Source organism: Lacerta agilis, chromosome 10 (genome assembly GCF_009819535.1).
Source record: "Lacerta agilis isolate rLacAgi1 chromosome 10, rLacAgi1.pri, whole genome shotgun sequence".
Lineage (NCBI taxonomy): Eukaryota > Metazoa > Chordata > Lepidosauria > Squamata > Lacertidae > Lacerta > Lacerta agilis.
In genome coordinates, this window is record NC_046321.1 from 30,120,947 (window position 1) to 30,140,347 (window position 19,401).

The 19,401-nt window shown below is 43.5% G+C and overlaps 1 protein-coding gene across 1 annotated transcript; it reads right to left on the bottom strand.

Moving 5' to 3' along the window:
* Nucleotides 1-1,638: 1,638 nt before the first annotated feature.
* On the bottom strand, nucleotides 1,639-18,080 carry NAGA (alpha-N-acetylgalactosaminidase). The gene is made up of 9 exons (XM_033162425.1): nucleotides 18,000-18,080; nucleotides 14,359-14,536; nucleotides 11,343-11,517; nucleotides 8,689-8,866; nucleotides 7,862-7,956; nucleotides 6,029-6,190; nucleotides 4,306-4,503; nucleotides 3,677-3,820; nucleotides 1,639-2,840 (listed from the first exon to the last, which is right to left on the bottom strand). The coding sequence occupies exons 2-9, from the start codon at nucleotides 14,511-14,513 to the stop codon at nucleotides 2,658-2,660; spliced, it is 1,290 nt and encodes a 429-aa protein (XP_033018316.1). The 5' UTR covers nucleotides 14,514-14,536; nucleotides 18,000-18,080; the 3' UTR covers nucleotides 1,639-2,657.
* Nucleotides 18,081-19,401: the final 1,321 nt, after the last annotated feature.

Below are 19,401 nucleotides of genomic sequence, written 5' to 3' on the forward strand. Positions count from 1 at the left end.
TATCTGATTCCTGTAAAATATACTTATAGAGGTAGGTGTATAACCTACCTCTATAAGTATATTTTACAGGAATCAGAGCAGTGAGAGATTTCACTTTCTTGGGTTCCATGATCACTGCAGATGGTGACAGCAGTCACGAAATTAGAAGACGCCTGCTTCTTGGGAGAAAAGCAATGACAAACCTAGACAGCATCTTAAAAAGCAAAGACATCACCTTGCCAACAAAGGTCCGTATAGTTAAAGCTATGGTTTTCCCAGTAGTAATGTACGGAACTGAGAGCTGGACCGTCAAGAAGGCTGATCGCCGAAGAATTGATGCTTTTGAATTATGGTGCTGGAGGAGACTCTTGAGAGTCCCATGGACTGCAAGAAGATCAAACCTATCCATTCTCAAGGAAATCGGCCCTGAGTGCTCACTGGAAGGACAGATCCTGAGGCTGAGGCTCCAGTACTTTGGCCACCTCATGAGAAGAGAAGACTCCCTGGAAAAGACCCTGATGTTGGGAAAGATGGAGGGAACGAGGAGAAGGGGACGACAGAGGATGAGATGGTTGGACAGTGTTCTCGAAGCTACTAACATGAGTTTGGCCAAACTGCGGGAGGCAGTGAATGATAGGCGTGCCTGGCGTGCTCTGGTCCATGGGGTCACGAAGAGTCGGACACGACTGAACGACTGAACAACAACATATAACCTAAGACAAATACACCTTGACACAAGCAGAAAGGTGGTTTTATATGGCCGTTCTTCATTTTGACAAATTTCAAATGTATAAAAAATGATTGCAGAAGGTAAAATGATAGTGATGACAGCTGGCTCATCAAGTGGTAGCCTATAATATTCATGTTAGATTGTGGCTGCCATCAGTTTGAAACACCTTTGGTAACCTGTAGTTTTCATCTCTATACAGCACGTGCAGGACCCTAAATTAGTCAAAGGAGATGCTGAGTTCACTGAACCCCAATTTGAGTATGTGTGACTAAGTACCATTGTGGATCCTAACAAACTGCTGCAAAAATCATAGATTGCATATGGAAACTGCTCCTGGGCCTTACTTGGATTGGCATGCCACTCCTGGCTTTTTAAAAATAGCATGTTGGGGAAATGCTCTTAAAACAGATTGCAGTACTAAATCTACTTATTTTGCATATCTCCCTTCCCCTTCACAGATAACAGTAGGAAGATAGCAGCCATCCTGAAATCTGTCACCCAAAGTTACTGCCTCTTTTGGATAAGGTTGCCCTTCTTAGATTCCTAATTTCTGGAATGTATTTTATAGTAGTTTGGCCAAACTGCGAGAGGCAGTGAAGGATAGGCGTGCCTGGCGTGCTCTGGTCCATGGGGTCATGAAGAGTCAGACACGACTGAACAACAACAAAAATTTTATAGTAGCTTTACCAGTCCCAAAGGCTCCTTCAGCTCCAGTTCTGCCTCTGTACAGCTGAAGTTTCCCACTGTTACACTTCCACCGTTTTTACCTCATATAAACGTACTGAATAAATAACCACCCCATAACAAATGAAAACTTAGGCTAAAATGAACTATAACATTTTTTAAAAAGTTAAAACAGAGAGGCTGAGATTATAAAAGTCTTTATTTCACAAAATTTATATATTGCTTTTTTTTAAAAAAAAGCCTGATTTAAAGTCATAAAAGATTTGCATAAACACCTGTGTGTGCAATTAATGTTAATCCATATATACACGTGTTTCCCATATCAATTTTATAATAGGTGAGGTTGCCTTTAGCCCAAGACATACAGCTTCTGATTAACAGGTTTGGGGGGGGGGGGGAACAGAGGAAGTGTGTTGCCTTTGCTTCCAGGAGGTTGAACTAGATGGATCTGTTATCTGAAATAGAAAGGCACTGATATTCCTAAAACACAAAACTATGTTCAGCAACGTGATACATCCTTCCTGAATGCATGCAAGCCTATTTTGACTGTTTCCATAAATTGCCTTGCTGATATGCTAGCATGTCAAGGAAAAGACTAACTAGATTCCTGTGACCTGAGATGCTAGCTTTCATAACTGGTATTTAATCTTAGGACTCTCAACATGCAGAAAGGACCATAAGAGTGGTGTCTACAACTATACATTCAAAGATGTGAATTGCTGTTGTGGGTTCTAGTAAGTCTTGGATACGGCTAAGAGTGTTTGGGTGTCTCTCCATGTGCTTCACTATGAACCCTAACTGCCCCAGATACTACAACAGGTAAAATATTTGCAGCATGGAGGAGAAGAGAAAGAAGAAAATGGTTAATTTGAAGCTTAATCAGATTTTTTTCAGGCCAATTTTGGAAAATCCCAGGCAAGTTAGTTTTCACTGACATGAATATCTTAAATTTCCATTTACTGTTTTAAGATGATCGAAACTTATATTTCCAATGATTTCAAAGCATTTGGCTACCCTTAAGGCTGCAACTCTGTGATGCAAGTTAAGACTTAACTTCCAAGTGGATCTATAGAATCAGGCAGTAGCACATTGGAGGTAGATGGTGCATTGTCTCAGTTTTTACACTGCATGTGTAAAATCCCCCTTCTGACCCACCCCCCATCTACCACACTTTGAGGTGTCATCAGCGATACAAGGGGAAACACTTTTGCACCTGGCCTGGCTTGCTGAGAAACCGTAGCAGCTAGCAATTGGCCCTTTGGCATCACATGGCAGAGGGATGGAACTTCCTGGCTTCAGGCAGCTGCTTCACAAAGCTGGAAGGCTGTCTGAGGTATGTTGTTGGGTAGACAAACCACATGACTACTCCAGACGGGTTAATGACCACTGTGAAGTTATCGGCAGCCTTCAATCCAGTGATAATTTGACCACTGTACACATCCTGTGCCTGAAACAGAAGGAATAATTGTGACAGGACATAGTTAACTGTGTGTGTATGTATATTATATACAGATAAATGAATGAATATGGATACATCTGCTTTGAACATACTGGATATAGTTGCTATTTCACAGCCACAATAGCAGACAAATGGAAAAGTGCTATAACCATCTACAAGATGGATTTTAAAATGATAGAAAACTTAATTCCCCATCTCATTGTTTTGTGCCACCCCTCCACCTCAAACAAACAATGATGGTGAGTTTCTGGTTTGCATTATAGCTTGCTGTGTAGTAGTATTCTTGATACTGCTGCAAATGCACAGCTCGCTGGTAAAAGAAGCAGCAAGGACATGGTGACCTTTAAAAAATGTAAATTGTGGTGAAGGCTGCTTTGTGGGGCAAACACACCATGGGTAAAGAGCACCATGCTAATTTTAACTCCGCTATCTGCTTCAAACACAAAAGACAAACATTTGCATGGCCAACTCACAAATCTGTGGGCCATGCAGAGAAGCAACACCAGTGTGGCTCTATTCAAAGCACTTTTTACATTGATGCTCTGTTGTGTCTATCCACCAGGCCTAATTCAAGGTAGGCAAGGGGAAGATTAATGCTAGAGGGAGGGGCCTCAAGGTTGGAAGGCTGAGAGTGAGATTTCTCCATGGTAATGCAGAGAATCTTGAGACACACTATTAACATACAGATCCTTGAAGATGATGTGTATGGAATCTGCACCCCCAAAGGCCTCCTCCCTCCCTCTACACAGGACCAGAAGCGGCCCTGCTGGTGTGCAAGGATAGGGACCACTCCAAGATACTGATAAGCCTTGTCATTTTCTTACCTCATACACAGCATTCTGGGTAAAATTGAAGTGGGTGAGGGATGTGGTGTAGCGATATGGCATGTCTGTTCTCCGACTGAAAAAAACCAGAGCGTTGGCTGATTGGGAAAGGGGGCGCAGGAACACCTCTATGCGAGATTTCTCCTACAAAAGCAGATTGAAGAGTTATGTGGCAATAACAGGAACGCTCCTCTGGGACACACAATCAATTTAGGAAGCTGCCTTATACTGGATCAGGCCATTGGTCCATCTACCTCAGCATTATGTACATAGACTAGCAGTGTTTCAGACAGAAATCTGCCCTTGCTCTCCCTGGAGATGCCAGGAATTGAACACTGCAAATGGCTAAGTGGCTGGAAACAGTATATTGTTACTATAGCAAACAGTGCTCAGTAAGGTCTAAGTTGTAGATCTACTTCTGTAAATACGCTGCAGAAAAAAAGAGCACAAGAGTCTAACTGCACCCTTTAAGATTATATGTCTTGGAAGAAAGTCAGGATATAAAATGAAACTGCCCATATTTGGCTCAAGTTATCACTCAGATCGAAAAGCAGAAGACAGCATTCCCATCTCCAAGGGTTTGTAGGCTATGTTTATCTGTTGAGTTACAAGATCCAGGCCTTCCCTACCTGAAGGATTCTGCGTCCTTGAATTCCCAGAGGATCTTGGTTAATTTTGATCATCAATTTGTTCTGTAGAATTTCTCGTGCTTGCTCAGAAATGGTGCGGAGGTCCGTGGACATGAAAAGGGGAGCAGCCATCACAGTCCATAAGGCCATTTGGGAGCGGGACTGTTCATAGCTGAGGCCAAAGTTTCCAATGATTAGCTGCAAGGCAAAGAGGGAGGTTAAAACTAAGGATGAGATTGAAGTGAAGGATGAAAGTAAAAGGAGATGATGGCTCGATTCAGAGAAGGCTCTAGTTCAGTATTGGTCAACTTTGCTTCCTGGGATGCTGCTGGTCTACAACTTCCATCATCCTCAGCCAGCTTAGACAATGGTCAGGGATGATGGGAGTTGTAGTCCAACACCATCTGGGGACCCGAGGTTGAAGAACATTGCTCCAGTTCACCAAACAGAAATCAGAAAAGCAGTTCACTTCTCTGTGATTGGGCAGACGTGTTTCTTTTTTCCAGTTACCAAACCTGTATTGAAATCTATAAATATCTGGTTTAAAATCACAACACAATTTGCTTTGAATTGGAGGACGTGAAATATTAAGTCTCTCTCAGCAGCACTTCTGTACAGCATGTTCTGAGAAATGTTGTTTTAAAAGGTAAATTGGAATATTCTGCATGATTTGTGGTGATCCTCTGTCCCCATTGCAGTCCCCGTCCCCAGTGCCACAGCCTGGGTCTTCCTAGCAAAAGTATCCAGGTCTGATTAATAACGGAAGATACAGGCTGTAATGACGGAAGAGATGTGAATGAACCAAAGAAAAAATGGGAGTCTGTGCCCTGTGAACCGAAAGGGGTATAAGTGCAGGGTAAAGTCCCCACATCTAGTCCAGGCGCTGCATGCACAGGCCACTAGGACTATATCAGTGGCATGCAGTGAAATTTTTCATAGGGGAACAGTTAGGGCCAGAGGTGCTAGCTTGCAAGGGGCATGGGGGGTCGATCTCATGTTTGTGATGTCCTGATGTTGCACACATGGGCAACGCACCTCCCTAAGCCAGGCAGAAGCTTCCTGGGCTTTGGGAAGGAGGCACAAGGTGAACATTTAGGGGACTAGCATAGTTCCCTTAGTCCAATGACCGCACGCCACTGGACTATATGCACATCACCAATTGGACATGTTTCTAAAGATGTTCTAAGATATATTTTTCAGGGACCAAGTGCACAAGTCCAGAAACGGCTGCCATGCATAGCATCCAGGGAACCTCATGGTTTCCTGTAAATCTTGAAGGCTTGAAAGAAACAAACCTGAAAACGGGTGGAGACTGGTAAACATTTCAGAAGCCAAAATATCTGTATGTTTGCATGAAGATGAGGGATTTCTTGGGGGAGGGAAGTTCTGTGTCATGCAGAACTCTTTGACTCTCCACACCTTACAGAATAAATGATGCAACATATGTTTACATGCAAAACATTTAGAGGTTACAGAAGAGAAATGTATAAACAACCCAGGAAGGATGGGCATTGCAGTGGATTGAAGGATTCCCAAAAAGAAACACAAAAGCCAGCTAAATCACTTAACTTACAGGCTTCGGCCCTTCTACGCAAGATGTTGAGAACAGAGGAATTCCTGCCAACCACAGTCTCTGCTGCATCTTTCTAACTTTAGAAATCCTGAGACAGTCCTCTCTCCCTCTCTCCTAGCTTTCATGTTAATCTCCTCGACTCAGCATTACCATGTCTGGGTCGTTCCAATGGCCAGGGCCAGACACTGGCTGAAGTACATCCTGATTGGCCGAGAACCAATCCACTATGGAGAGGACACTCTCCCACGAGTCTTGTATATCATCATAGTTTCGCCAGAGATTACATATGTTTGCCAGGAGTGTGTAGTTCACCTGGAAAAAAAGATGTGAAATGGGTTATTTACCAATAGAGCTGTACACTTTACCCTTTGGAGAAACAGAGGGTAAGGTGTAGTTTTTCTAATGTTAGAAATTCTGAGACCATCTCTCTTCTAGCTTCAATGTTAACATCCCCTGCTCAACATCACCATGTCTATTGCCTAGAGTGGAAATACCTATTAGCAGTACTAACCAGCATGAAATTTGGCCCCAACTTCCTACAAACCCTCAAACAAATATACTCCCAAGCCTCAGCAAAATGCAGAATTAACAACATGGACTCAAACACCATTAAAATCCAAAGAGGCACAAAACAAGGATGCCCACTGTCTCCCTTCCTATTTATCCTGGCTCTGGAACCTTTAGCAACCCGAATCCGAGCAGCCGCAGACATCAAAGGGATGGAAATAAAAGGCAGAACCTATAAACTAGGGCTCTTTGCAGATGACCTAATGGTCACAACATCAGATCCCTTAAACACAGCAACCTCCCTAATAAGAGAACTTAACACATCCGCAATGGTGTCGGGCCTACAAGTAAACTTTGCAAAATCAGAAGCCATGTGCTTCAACACCCCTCCTCACATCCAAAGAGAACTCACTAATATCACCAAGAACATCACTATGTCTAGGTCACTCCAACCTGGTGCCCTCCAGACGTTTTGGACTACAATTCCCATAAGCTCCAGCCAGCACAAAAAGTACGGGGAAACTGACCACAAATGGTAACATTGCACCCTGAAGCAGTACCCCAAAACAGGTGCTGCAATCTAGGATTATCAACAGATAGAAATGGTGCCAATATATAATCCAGCCATGCTTTTTTTCAACTGGCCAACTAGTCCTTCACTCTGTGTCCCATGTGGCCAACAAGAAGCCATTGGGAAGCTCACATTGGCAGACAATGTCCTCCTCTTCTTTTCCCTAATAGCTCAATGTTTCTCAAACTTGCATCTCCAGCTGTGGTTGGACAACAGCTCCCATCATTCATAACTAGCAGGAGCAGTGGTCAGGGCTGATGGGAGTCCAAAAACAGCTTGAGACCCAAGTTTGGGAAACACTCTTCTAGTTACTGTACTCCACTTGGACAAAACCACTCAAAGAGAAACCACTTGGGGCTAATTTACACTGTAAAGAGTGTGTGTTGGACTTCGGTCAGGGAAATAGTTATTAATCCCTGGTCAGCCATGAAGCCTACTGGATGATCTTCAGCTAGTCATCAACTACCATCTTAATTTTCCTCACATGGTTATTGTGAAGATAATATAGGGGGAATCAAAATAACCTATCCTGATTTTGAAGGAAAGGAGACATAAAATATCACAGATGTTGTCCTGGAGGCTTTTTGTTCTACCCCTCCCTTAGCCCCTGTGGACATGGAACGATGAGTCGGGGAGGACTGAGGTCTTGCTCCTTGTTAGCTGAGCTGTTTCCAGAGTGCTTCCAAAAGTGTAGAACCAGATCAGACTGGAAATCCTGCCTGTCTCTTATCAGCTTAAGAAGCACTTGATTGGTGGCCAGTGGTGGGCATAGATTTGTTGGATCCGTGCTCACTCCACCCAAACTGTCAAAATGGGATGGGAAATTTCCACTCAGAAATTCTGAACATGCTTTAAAGGACAGAGCAGGTGACCTCCGCCCCAAAGCCTCTTCAGCTAGGCCTCACCTTGGGTGGAAGTCCCCCTTGATATGCTGGCCAGCTACAGGAATAGGCAATTGGGCGGCCTGTTGCGTTCAGAGCACTGGACATTCTAGGATAACCTTTTAGGGATAAAGAATATTCATAATTTGAAAACTGAGCAAGTTGCAAGGGGACAGGCATGGAAACTGGAAAACAAGAAAATCTATTTGTGTTCCAAGGATAATCCTGGTGAGGTACACAATGCCGTCTCCTGTATTCTTCCCTTGTGGTGACTTGGATCCAATTGAAAGCCCACAATAATAAACACAACATGAGGCATATTGTGTTGTGTGTGTGTGTGTCAGAAATCAAGTTATTTCCCTTCCCACTCCATTTTTTAAACAAACAAAAAATCAATGCCTTTCAGTTAGCATGTTTTTAAAGATGCCCATGATTCTGGTTTAAAAAGAATATCTAGACATAACATGATATCCAGTGTTAGTGACAGAGCAGACCCACTGAAATCAATAAACTTGTTCACTGATTTAAATGGGTCTACCCTGATGACAACTTAAAGATAGCACCCTTATAACACAATTGTATTAAATTCAGATTTCCTCTTAAACCAGATTTTTTAAAAAATAATAATAATAAAGAATGATACCTTGTGTAACTAACATTTAAATATATATATATCTGAGAAACACACACTTCAAAAGCAGATTCGAATAATATTTTTTATCAGCAAATTGTACCTACCCTTCTCAAGATCAAGCAGCCGGGGTCGGTCCAGGCCCAGGCAGGATGGAGATGGAGGACTGAAGGGGGCAGGATAAAGCTAACAGAGGCAACAAGGAAGCCTCAGTCCTTACCTTTAGCCTGCTGACATGCTGAAGAATAGCAGCCATCCAGCTTCAGCATATCCACTTCCCACTGGGCAAATGTCGAGGCATCTTGTTCAATCCGGTCCAGCGTTGTTCCAGGATACCCTCCACAAGTATAGGTGCCTAAGTCACCGTAGATGCCGAGCTTCAGCCCCCGGGCATGCACCTACGAAAAGAAAGAAGAATTGAAAGATGGACGGGAAACTCCCATGGACAAACTGTGATGTCGACCAGTCAAAGCAGCTGGTGTGTTGCCAATGCTTGAGTGTCTTTCCCCATTTATTTTAATTTTAATCTATTTCTACACCGCTTTTCATTCAAATAAATCCCAAAGCAGCATACAAACAAAAGACATCAATGAAACATCATGACAATACAGCATAAATCACATAAAATACTTAACAAATCTTCAGCAAAACCATCGCAAATCACAAATAAAACAAATAAAACAATTACCCTCTATGTAACACTATTAACAAAACAACTAAAAAAATAAGCTAAACATCACAGTTACACCAAAAATCATATTATAGGATTCACAAACAGTAGTACAGCGTTCATATCTATAAAACAATATTAACAGCATTAAAAAAAATTAGCAACAAAACAAAGACCTGTTGAATTTGTACACATGCTCTCCCCTCTGCCTCATAAACTTTCATTCTATTCAATGCATCAAAATACACCTGCACATAATGTCCCTGGCAGCAGCTCCCTTCTGAAGGATCCTTGCAATGGAGGTGGTCCGCACAAAGACTCTCTCCCCTCACATACTTTCTGCCACTATGACACTTCCATTTTGATAACAGAAAAATGGAATACCAGAATAACGACTAGGCTGCAGTTTGGAGGTTAGAGGATACTCTGGTCTGGTATGTGTTCAACTATGATTAAAAATATCATTAGTTAACATAGCTACATGATCAGTGTGGGAAAGATAAAATACTTGTAAAATCAGATTAGACCCTTAAAACTTGTTTAGGAATAGGAATAATTTATTGACCAAGTATCAACCATACTTGGAATTTTGCTTCGACTACATTGCATACAAACACTATTCCCCTCACAATACAACAGCACAGTTTCCAGTTTTCTTAGGGGAAAATTTATTACACAGATGGTATAGGACTTCCTTGCAAATGTCGAAAATGTTTTATTTCCGCATCACAAAATTGTTTGGAGGGCTTGCTATAAACTTGGTACATATTATAATTTATGGTGGATTGAATGGCACTTAGTGAAAGATTTTTGGAATTCAATTTTGACAGAACTATTAGTAAAGAAACAATTGTTTGTTGTCAAAAATGAATGTTGCTGAATATTTTTGATGATACCAATGTCAAAATTGGCCTCAGGTAGGATCTTGGCAGCAGAAAGTTATTACAACTCAGTGAAAAACAACCCAAAAGCTTACACTGGATGCTTGGTACCGCTCACTCTGGAATATAGCTAAAACGGAGAAAATTCCTCATAATTTCCCCATCTCTTCCTCCTCACTCGCAGCCCATGTTCAGAGCTTATGGGACCCATATCCAGTACATGCTTTGGGGCTGTTTCACACAGGACTTTTCTCCTACGGTCAGCGTAGCTGAGAAATGAGCATTAGAACAAAAGAAGAGCTTGCTAGATCAGGCCAACGGCCCATCTAGTCCAACACTGTGTTCTCATCGTGGCCTACCAGATGCCTGTGGGTAACCTTCAGCAGGACACAAGCACAACTCTCCTGCCCTGGTGGTTTCCAGAAACTGCTATTACCTATTACTGCCTCCAACCACAGAGGGAGAACACAGCCATCATGGCTAGCAACCATTGATAGCCATCCAAGTTAGGGACCATCACTGCCTCTTGTGGGAGTGAGTTCCACAGTTTAACTATATGTATTCCCATGACTGCAGAAATGCAAGCATGAGCCAGGTGGGAACTGGATACAACTAACAGCAATATTTGCGATTTGGACAGCACCTCCCTGTGGGTGTCCCTCCCATCAGATGCCAAGGAGATAAAGAACAACACAAGTTTTAGAAGACATCTAAAGACAACCCTCTATTGGGAAGTTTTTAATGTTTGATGTTTTATTATGTTTTTTATATGTTCTGAAAGCTGCCCAGAGTGGCTGGGGCAACCTAGCCAGATGGACGGGGTATAAATAATAAAATGATGATGATGATGATGGGCAACTCTGCTCCTGAATCCAACAGCTGTCTGGTTCATATTCTGCTTCTTCACATGACTAGGTCTAGCGATGATGGCCCAAGCAGCTGTCGTTATTAGCTTTCTTGCCACAATCCAGGTGGGCCCGGGAGATCAAGGATACTAGAATTAAATGAAAGCTGGAGGGAATGTTCTGCAGGCTACTCTGAATAAGCAAGTTGAAGCCACTGAAGGAACAGGACCTTGTTCCTTTGGGGACTCGTGATTTTAGGAGCCAGCATTTCACAAGTTTTTTAGTCCTCACTACTGATGGCTAGAAGGGGATTCTTGTTGATTGACTGATTGAATTTATATACCGCCCTATATCCACAGGTCTTGGAACGGTTCACAGAATAAAATCAATATATAAAAGCACAAAATACATTCTTAAAAACCACAGGTGAGAGATGACCCGGATCTTGCTTCACCATCAGGAGTCAGGGATCACTCACATAATCTGCTAAGGCCTTGATGCCGCTAGGGAACCTCTCAGGATCTGGAATCAGCTGCCCTGTTGAATCTCGCTGTTGTGCCATCCAGCAATCGTCTATATTGACATACACGTAGCCCAGCTCCCTCCAGCCGTCTGCTGCCAGGCGATCTGCCATGTCCATGAAGAGTTTTTCACTGCCCCACAAAGAGAAAAGCAGGTTAAAAACAAAATCCAAGTGAGCCTGAACTATTTGTGGCCACAGGGAACAACACGGAAGAGACCACGCACGCAGGGCTGTACACCCACGGCAAGCATGCAGTTGCCTATTTTCACCAACAGGTGGCAAGCTTTGCCCACGACAGCTTCCACAGCTGAACAACAAAATAAAATGGAAGTTTCGTAATGCATTTCATATTTTTTTTTTCTGTACTTAATGTACAATAACAAAAATCAACTCCCTCTCCAATGGTTCTCCTAAACCCAGGCCACTGCCACTATTCAGTCTCCTTTCCCCCCTCTGAACACTTAACTCACTGATAACTGTAGGCTACAGGCACGGTACAAAGACAGTCAGATACAAATGTTAAATTTAACAAAGCTGTTTATTTATTACAAGATTAAATCCCCAAGCTTCTCTGGTGGTTTAAATATAGGATTGTTTCTCTAAATTAGTATATGCTTTGTCAACTTGTTGCTGCCACTTTAAATATTCAACTATTAATGTTAAACTAAGACAGCTTTAGACAGATTTTCCTTTTATCTTCTCCACCTCAGTTGTGCCTGCCATACACAATAACTGAAGGCTGTGCTGGAATCCTCTTTTTCCAACCCTTTACTGTGGGTTTCTCTTGCTGTGCCCCAGATATCTTCCGTCTGGCTTTCGTAACAGGCACCGTCTCACTGAAAAGTCTAAAGTTTCACCTAGCAAGTGAGTTATATATTCCTTCTCTCCTTCTTTATCATACCGAGAATTTGAACATACAGGTGCCAGTTCAGGCTTCAAGCAACAGTTAAACTAACTTTGTCCAGACCAGACAAAAACTTCCCACATCAAACGCAATGTGCATTATAAATAAATGTGCGTTACAATGCCAACGTCAGAATACATTACACAATATTAAATCTTTAGTCAAATAAACAAGATTTCTTAGCAAGCACTTGAATCTAATGCTATATTAATCCAGCAGTGCTCTTCGTCATACTCAAGATCCTTCTAATGTTTACACAGAAGAAAACCCCATTCAGCAAACATCCCTCCCAATGTAAAACATAAATTCGCTGCCCTTTTATTTCTCCACATTGAACACAGCAGTGATGATGGCAGGGGACATGTGCCTGGGCTGTGGGCCCTGTCATGAAGTAGTGATTCTGTAAGCAGGTATCGCTGGGTGGGGTCCCTCAGGAAGGTGGTGACAATTACTGGTAGTCCCCAAAGTGGGAGCAGGTGATGGGGCTGGCTGGCTGGCTGCCAGCATTCCCCAGCCCCTGTAAATATTCAAGTTAACCTGCCGAAGGGAGGAGAGAATTGTTAGCAAACGTCCCACGGGGGCAAGTTGTGAGACTGATCCCCCGGTTGGGACGAAGCCTGCGTGCCCTCCTGGCTACTCGAGTCCAGGGGCACATTGATAATATGCGATTGTTCCCCAGCGTGAAGAACAACACACACAAACCATTGAGGCTAAACTACTTTATTACAGATAAAATGCAGAGTATGCCTCTGCTAGCCAGCTCAGTAAGTCAGAGCTGTGCATTAGCGTGTCCGGCATCTCTGAGCCAGAAACGAAAGTAAAAGACAATAGTAAAGTACAAAAACATCACGTGTGTGAGAAAGCTGGTAGAACTGGTAGCTTTCCCACAGGATGAAAACAGACACATAGTCATGCTGGCCTCGCTGCTGCAGCTTTTGCAGCTCGGCTTGTAATAATATCCTGACAAGAACATGTCATGGATGAGACTGCTGTTTGATGTTCTGTAGCTGGTGCCAGAGAAAATGTCAATAAATCCTGATAACCCATTTGGTGCCTGCATGTGAATGATTAGTAGTTTGGAGGGAGGACTCGGCAAAGCAACCCCCTCCTTGAAAGGCCCATCAGAATTCATCAAGCCCACCACCAGTTTTTGTTTTTTTTTGTTTGTTTGTTTCAATTGTACACTGGTACCTTGGTTCTCAAACGCCTTGGTACTCAAACGCCTTGGTTCTCAAATGCCGAAAACCCAGAAGTAAGTGTTCTGGTTTTCAAACTTTTTTTGGAAGCCGAACATCCGATGCAGCTGTCGGCTATTGTTTCCAGGGCACCTGCACCAATCAGAAGCTGCACCTTGGTTTTCGAACATTTCAGAAGTCAAGCGGACTTCCGGAATGGATTAAGTTTGGTGCTTTTGTTTTTGCTATTTATTTTGCATTTTTGTTTTTTAGGCTTTTTCGGTTAATTTGTTTTTGTGACTGTGGAACCCAGTTCAGCGACTGATTGACTGATTGTGTGACTGCGGAAATGGATAAAAGCCCCCCATCCAAACAATGACTAGCATCAGTGCAGGTAAGAAAAAAAATGATAATTTTAATTTTTATCATCTATAATACTGTCTTAATTATTTTATAGTACAGTACATTGATTATTGTTTCATTTTATGGATCAATGGTCTCATTAGATAGTAAAATTCATGTTAAATTGCTGTTTTAGAGGTTGTTTTTAAAAGTCTGGAATGGATTAATCCGTTTTGCTTTACTTTCTATGGGAAAGCACACCTTGGTTTTGGAACGCTTTGGTTTTGGAATGGACTTCCGGAACGGATTAAGTTTGAGAACCAATGTACCACTGTAAAGCTGAAAAGTGGAGAACAGCTAGTGGGTATTCAGATGGCAACATAAAATAGGGATGGACGGAAAGTAAAATGGGCATTCCTCAAAGTATCCTTCCTGCAAAACAGATCCAGCTTTGTGTGAAATGCAAGGGGACTTCACTTCTTTCTCGTACCCTCCCTTGCCCCTGCCGCACATGTATAAGTTGCAGAGCTTCCAAGGCTCTTCCACTTACCTGATGCAGTTCTGTGGATCAGTCTTGCAATCAATATTGCAGCGGAATCGTTCCCATGCAAGCCACCCCATTGGAGGCGTCCTCATGAGCCCATTCTCCAGAGCCAGGGAAGTGGTGACTAAGGCCGCAAGCAGTACAGATGCTACGAGCTTCATGACTACCGATCAATAAATCAATGCTGCAGAGTGAGAGCAAATAATATTAGCTTTCAGTAAGAAGGTTACTGAAGGTAACAGCAACCCCACTCCACAACCCTCTTCGCTCTTTGCTTCACAGCATGCTTCAGTGAAATGAGAAAGTCCCCAATTAACCATTGCTTGCTGTCATGTCCAAACCGGTAAATGATGGTAGACCTATTTCGAACAAGCTGAAATCTTGAACTGCCTCAGATTGTGATTTAAGATCTTGGCTTGTTTCCAAGGATGGTAACCCTAGTTTCCAGGTGTAGGATGGAACACGAAACTACATTTCACTGAGATGGATCACGAAGGGATGAGAGAAGGGGAAGAAACACTTGTGCACGTCTCAGTCTATTAAACAAAGGTGTGATTATCCGAGTTTTTCCACATTGCCTGCACGCAGTCCCCTACTTATACTATAAATCAGTTGTCCAACATGATCCAAACTTTACAGTACAACACATGACTCAAAGTGCTCTCATTCCATCCAAGAGCCTCTAGCTACTGCCAGCACAATGCTCTCCTGTGCTATCAGATATTATCTAGATCCCCTACCTTTCCGATCTGCATAGCCCTTGGAGGATATAGCTCAGTGGGAGATCATTTGCCTTGCATTCAGAAGGCCCCTTGTTCAATCCCCCAGCATCTTCAGGTAGAGTTGTGAAAGACTGAAATCCTAGATCGCTGCTGCTAATCAATGTAGACAATACAGCGCTAGATGGAGCATTGGCCAGACCTGGTATGAGGCAGCTTTGTATGCTCCAGCCCTGCAGTTCATCATCATATATGCCATCAAATGAATATGAGCCGCCTTCCAGTCCTACTACTCCTCGAGTGCTAAAGTCATTCCAAAGCTTGAAACCACAGCACAAGGCCAAAGCGCATATTGACAAGCAGCCTTGGTCTCAAGGCCAAATAGGTTTGTAAACGTCCATGGGAGGATTAGAGGTTAAAGAAAGGCAGGATGCAGCTGTGGTCCCTCCTTGCATAGTGTCTAGTTTGTAGCTTGCAGTTTAGGGATACCTAGGCATGACCTGCCCCAGTTTCTGAAAGTTAGACAAACTTCTGCCTGCAAGAACATGACCTACCACTGAGCCACAGCCCTTCTTCAGAGAAGGGTGGGGTGAGAAGTGACACATGCAGATAATATCTGACAGTATTGGGGAGCAGTAGTAGCTAGTGGGTTAAGGATGGAACGCCCAAGTTTCAGAAAATTAGACAAACTGGCACAACAGCTACTGAGACAGAAACTGTTTCCAGGTGTTCAAGTTTTCCGGTGTAATGTTGTGTGATGCCATATGGCCTAGTTGTCGTAACCCTATTATGCTTGGCTGCAGAAAGAACAGGGTGCTATGCAGTTTCTATCTCGGAGCTGTTGCAGTAGCTCCCCCAGCTGTTACATTGGCTGCTACACAGCCAGGTGGTCATCTAGAATGCAGATATGCCTGGGCTTCATGGAGTTTCAACCTCTGCCATTCTCAGGAGGGTAAAAGACAGAACAGTGGAGCAGTTGGGAAGCTGTATAGCTTGTTTTACATTTCTAACGAGTCAATTACATGGGTCATACCTATTTGATCATTCCCATCCAGCCCTGTCCCCATGAATGAGACCACAGTGGTCTTGCAAATATGGAAATGCTAAGGAAAACTTGCCCTCTTTATGAATCTCTATAAAGTCCTGGGTTGTTTCAAGAACAAATCTTAACAATTAGCAACATTTTCTCTTCCTCAGATCAGCTTCAATGATCCGTGTTAAACAGATGATTTTTGAAAATTATCCCTTTTTCTTGTTTTTTAGTTTTGCCCACCTTATTGCAAGAACTCCAAAAGAGATTCCATTCCTTGCCAGCCTAAGATATTTTCTGCCCCAAGCAGCTGCATCTGAAAAATCCAAGAGATGCAACTCCCAGAATTATCTGCAGCTTGACAAAGGATCCTGGGGGTAAATTCCTGGATCTCAAGCTGCTTCAGTGCAAATAACTCCATGGATTTCTTGTGTAGTTGGCCTGATCCTGATTACAATTTCAGTTTCAAATTCATTGAATTTGCAGCCAAAATTATGAGAGATGTTTAATCCTGAAAGGGATCGGACTATCACTTAGGCTACTAAACCACACTATCCAGGTAAACTCAACAACTCTAAAGAGTAGGCGATGTCAAATGTAAAAAAAAAAACTGGGTGTGGCCAAGGAGTCATGAGGTTGCTCCTGAATAAAAACAATTTCCCTATTATCCTTTGGATAATAAACTCGGTACTCAAGATAAGAAATGACCTTGAGAATCACTACTCATGGAGTGAGATATTATTATGTTCCAGCATAATAGAGGCACCATGTAGATAAAATTCATTTTAAAGATCAACACTTGGAGCTTGTGCAGCTTACATTTTTTTTTTATCTCTTAGCTGCTGAGGAGCAAGTGTTGTGATTAAATCATAGCAGTGTGGATGCAAAACCATCTACTGCTAAACATCAGCTAGTCGATATTTCACTAGAGGTAACCAGGTGGAGAAGTAAAGCCTTTCTAGAGTGTGGAACAGACTTTCCAACCTGGTGTCCTCCAGATAGTTTAGACTACAACACCCATCAGCCCCAGCCGGCATGGCTAATGGTCAGGAATAGTGGGAGTGGCTGGTGTGGAGCAATTACCTTAGGTGGAATTACAGAGCAGGAGGATTCATGTATTCCAATCAGCCACTGCTCAATGCAGGATCTGCAGTGCAAGAAATAACTACAGCAACATCCCTAACAGCCCTAACTTACTTCTCTCCAGTGACAGAGCATCTACCCCCTTCCCCTCTGAAGGCAGCCAGCTCCCAAGGTTTAGCTTAAATTTACTAGCCCTGCCTTCTGGAACAACATAGAAGAAGTTTAGAGTACAGGCAACAAACTATTACACAACTTTAAGAGTTTGAAACACCCACACCTGTATACATTACTTGGCTGTTACTATTCTAGGTGGGTCAAGAGGATGCAGAAGTCAGTCTGTATTTCAGATGTCACTTCATGAGATCTTACAGCAGCCTTTCCCAACCTGGTGCCCTCCAGATGTTCGGAGGACTGTGCTGGCTGGAAATAATAGGAGTTGTAGCCCTAATCATCTGGCGGGCGCTATGTTGGGGAAGGCTGCCTGGCAGGATCTTTCCCAAAATGCAGTTAAGAACTTTGCTAAAGGCAAAGCGAAGCATTGACTGGGGGCCGGGGGGCGGGCGGGAAGCATCACTACAGTATTATTGGGTGTTCACACTTTATGTTGTTCCTTGTCACGTTCTGGAGACAAGATTCTGTTCGCAGAGAAAATAAACATTTCATTCCCAAGAGAAACGGGTAATCCCGATAACCGCCGCCCCCCTTGCTCAGCTCCCCTGTCCCCCCCCCCCCTGTCTCCCAGCCGGAGAGCCTCAGCAAAACATTCACTTCTCCAACCCGCCAGACAACGACTCCCGGTCAAATCACGCGCTTACCATGCACGACTGCGAGCCACACTTGAGCATAGACACACCAGGTGCAAGGACGAAGGCTCATAAGAGCCTGCTGCAAACCGCATGATTCCGCTTTTCTACTGATCACATGATCGAGGGATGTTGGCTGCAAGCAAATAAGGAAGCAGCAGCAGCAGCTCGGGGATGGGGCTTGCTCATGGTGGCATATATGGCAAAGCTTACTCAACGCAAGAGAAGACGGAATAAAGGACTGAAATTCGTGCATCTCGCCCCCACAATAATAAATATTGCTCCCTCCAATCCATACCTCCCTCTTAGGGCTGCCATACGCCCAGATTATCCCGGACACCAACAGGGTTTCAAAAGCGGAATTGACGTACTGGGGGGTTTTCCGAAAGGCTGCACTTTGTTCTGGATATAGCTAGTCAATCGAGAAATATCGGGTTTTGTTTTTTTTTTTTAAACCCTCAACATGGGGTGTCCTTATTTTTACTTCTTGAAATTTGGCAACCCTGCCAGGAGACTGTGCCCTTTTCCAGATGCTTTACCAACATACCCGCCTGGAAACTTCCTTCCTCCGCTTTATTTTTGGGCAAGGCAGCTGATTCCACGCCTTGAAAAGACTAGGTAGGAGGGCTGTGCTGGCGGGGGGTGATGGGAGTTGTAGTTTAAAATGCATACAGGTCGGCGAAGGCGGTTGCAGCAGCCCGTCAAGGGTTGGGAGGCTGCAAGAGACTGGCAACCACTTCCTTAACTTCTTGCTGGCCGGAGGTCATTCTGCTATGCCCTGCTTGGCAACTTCCTCTCCCTTGCCCCTTTCCTGCTTTCTTGGTTGCTTAACATATCAAGGACTCGCGAAACCTTGACTTCGCTGCCGCCTGAAGCGTTTCGCCTTTTCAGTCCTCTTCTTCGGGAGTCCGGTGCTGATTTTTTTTTTCCGGACTGAAGGGCTTCCTTCTACTAGTCCTGTGAAATTGCTACATGCGGCAATGTGATGCCCTCTGGTGGCTATAAAGTAGCATGTATGTTTTTAAAAGCCCATTCTGCATGTTCTTTGTTTATGTTTCGCACAACTTTAGCACCGACACGTTAGTGGCACCGCCAATATTGTACTTCCAGCTTGACCCGACCTTAGCGTTGCTGTCAAGGAAGACTCTAGCATAATAAGCAAGAGTCGCCATGGATGTAAGAGCTCATGGGAGATCCTTATAAATTAGCACGATCATCAAGAAAACTTGTTGTATGTCCTTTCCTTTCCTCTCCTCTCCTCTCCTCTCCTCTCCTCTCCTCCTTTTGCGAATAGCCCTGATCCGGCTCTTGCAAACGCTCGGGCGGAGGACAGAGTGAGAAATATACCATTTCTCAGTAAAAATACGATTCTTTGGGACAAAGGATCTGGGGCGCCGGGGAGCAATGCAGATGC

What these genes read in the sequence shown, in the direction of transcription:
- NAGA (XM_033162425.1), bottom strand. Translation starts at nt 14,513, where the DNA reads ATGAAGCTCGTAGCATCTGTACTGCTTGCGGCCTTAGTCACCACTTCC. An exon ending in ATTGGAACGACCCAGACATG is followed by an intron (nt 4,504 to 6,028) that starts GTAATGCTGAGT and finishes TTTGCCTTGCAG; the next exon opens with CTAATCATTGGAAACTTTGG. An exon ending in AAGGACGCAGAATCCTTCAG is followed by an intron (nt 3,821 to 4,305) that starts GTAGGGAAGGCC and finishes CTGCTTTTGTAG; the next exon opens with GAGAAATCTCGCATAGAGGT.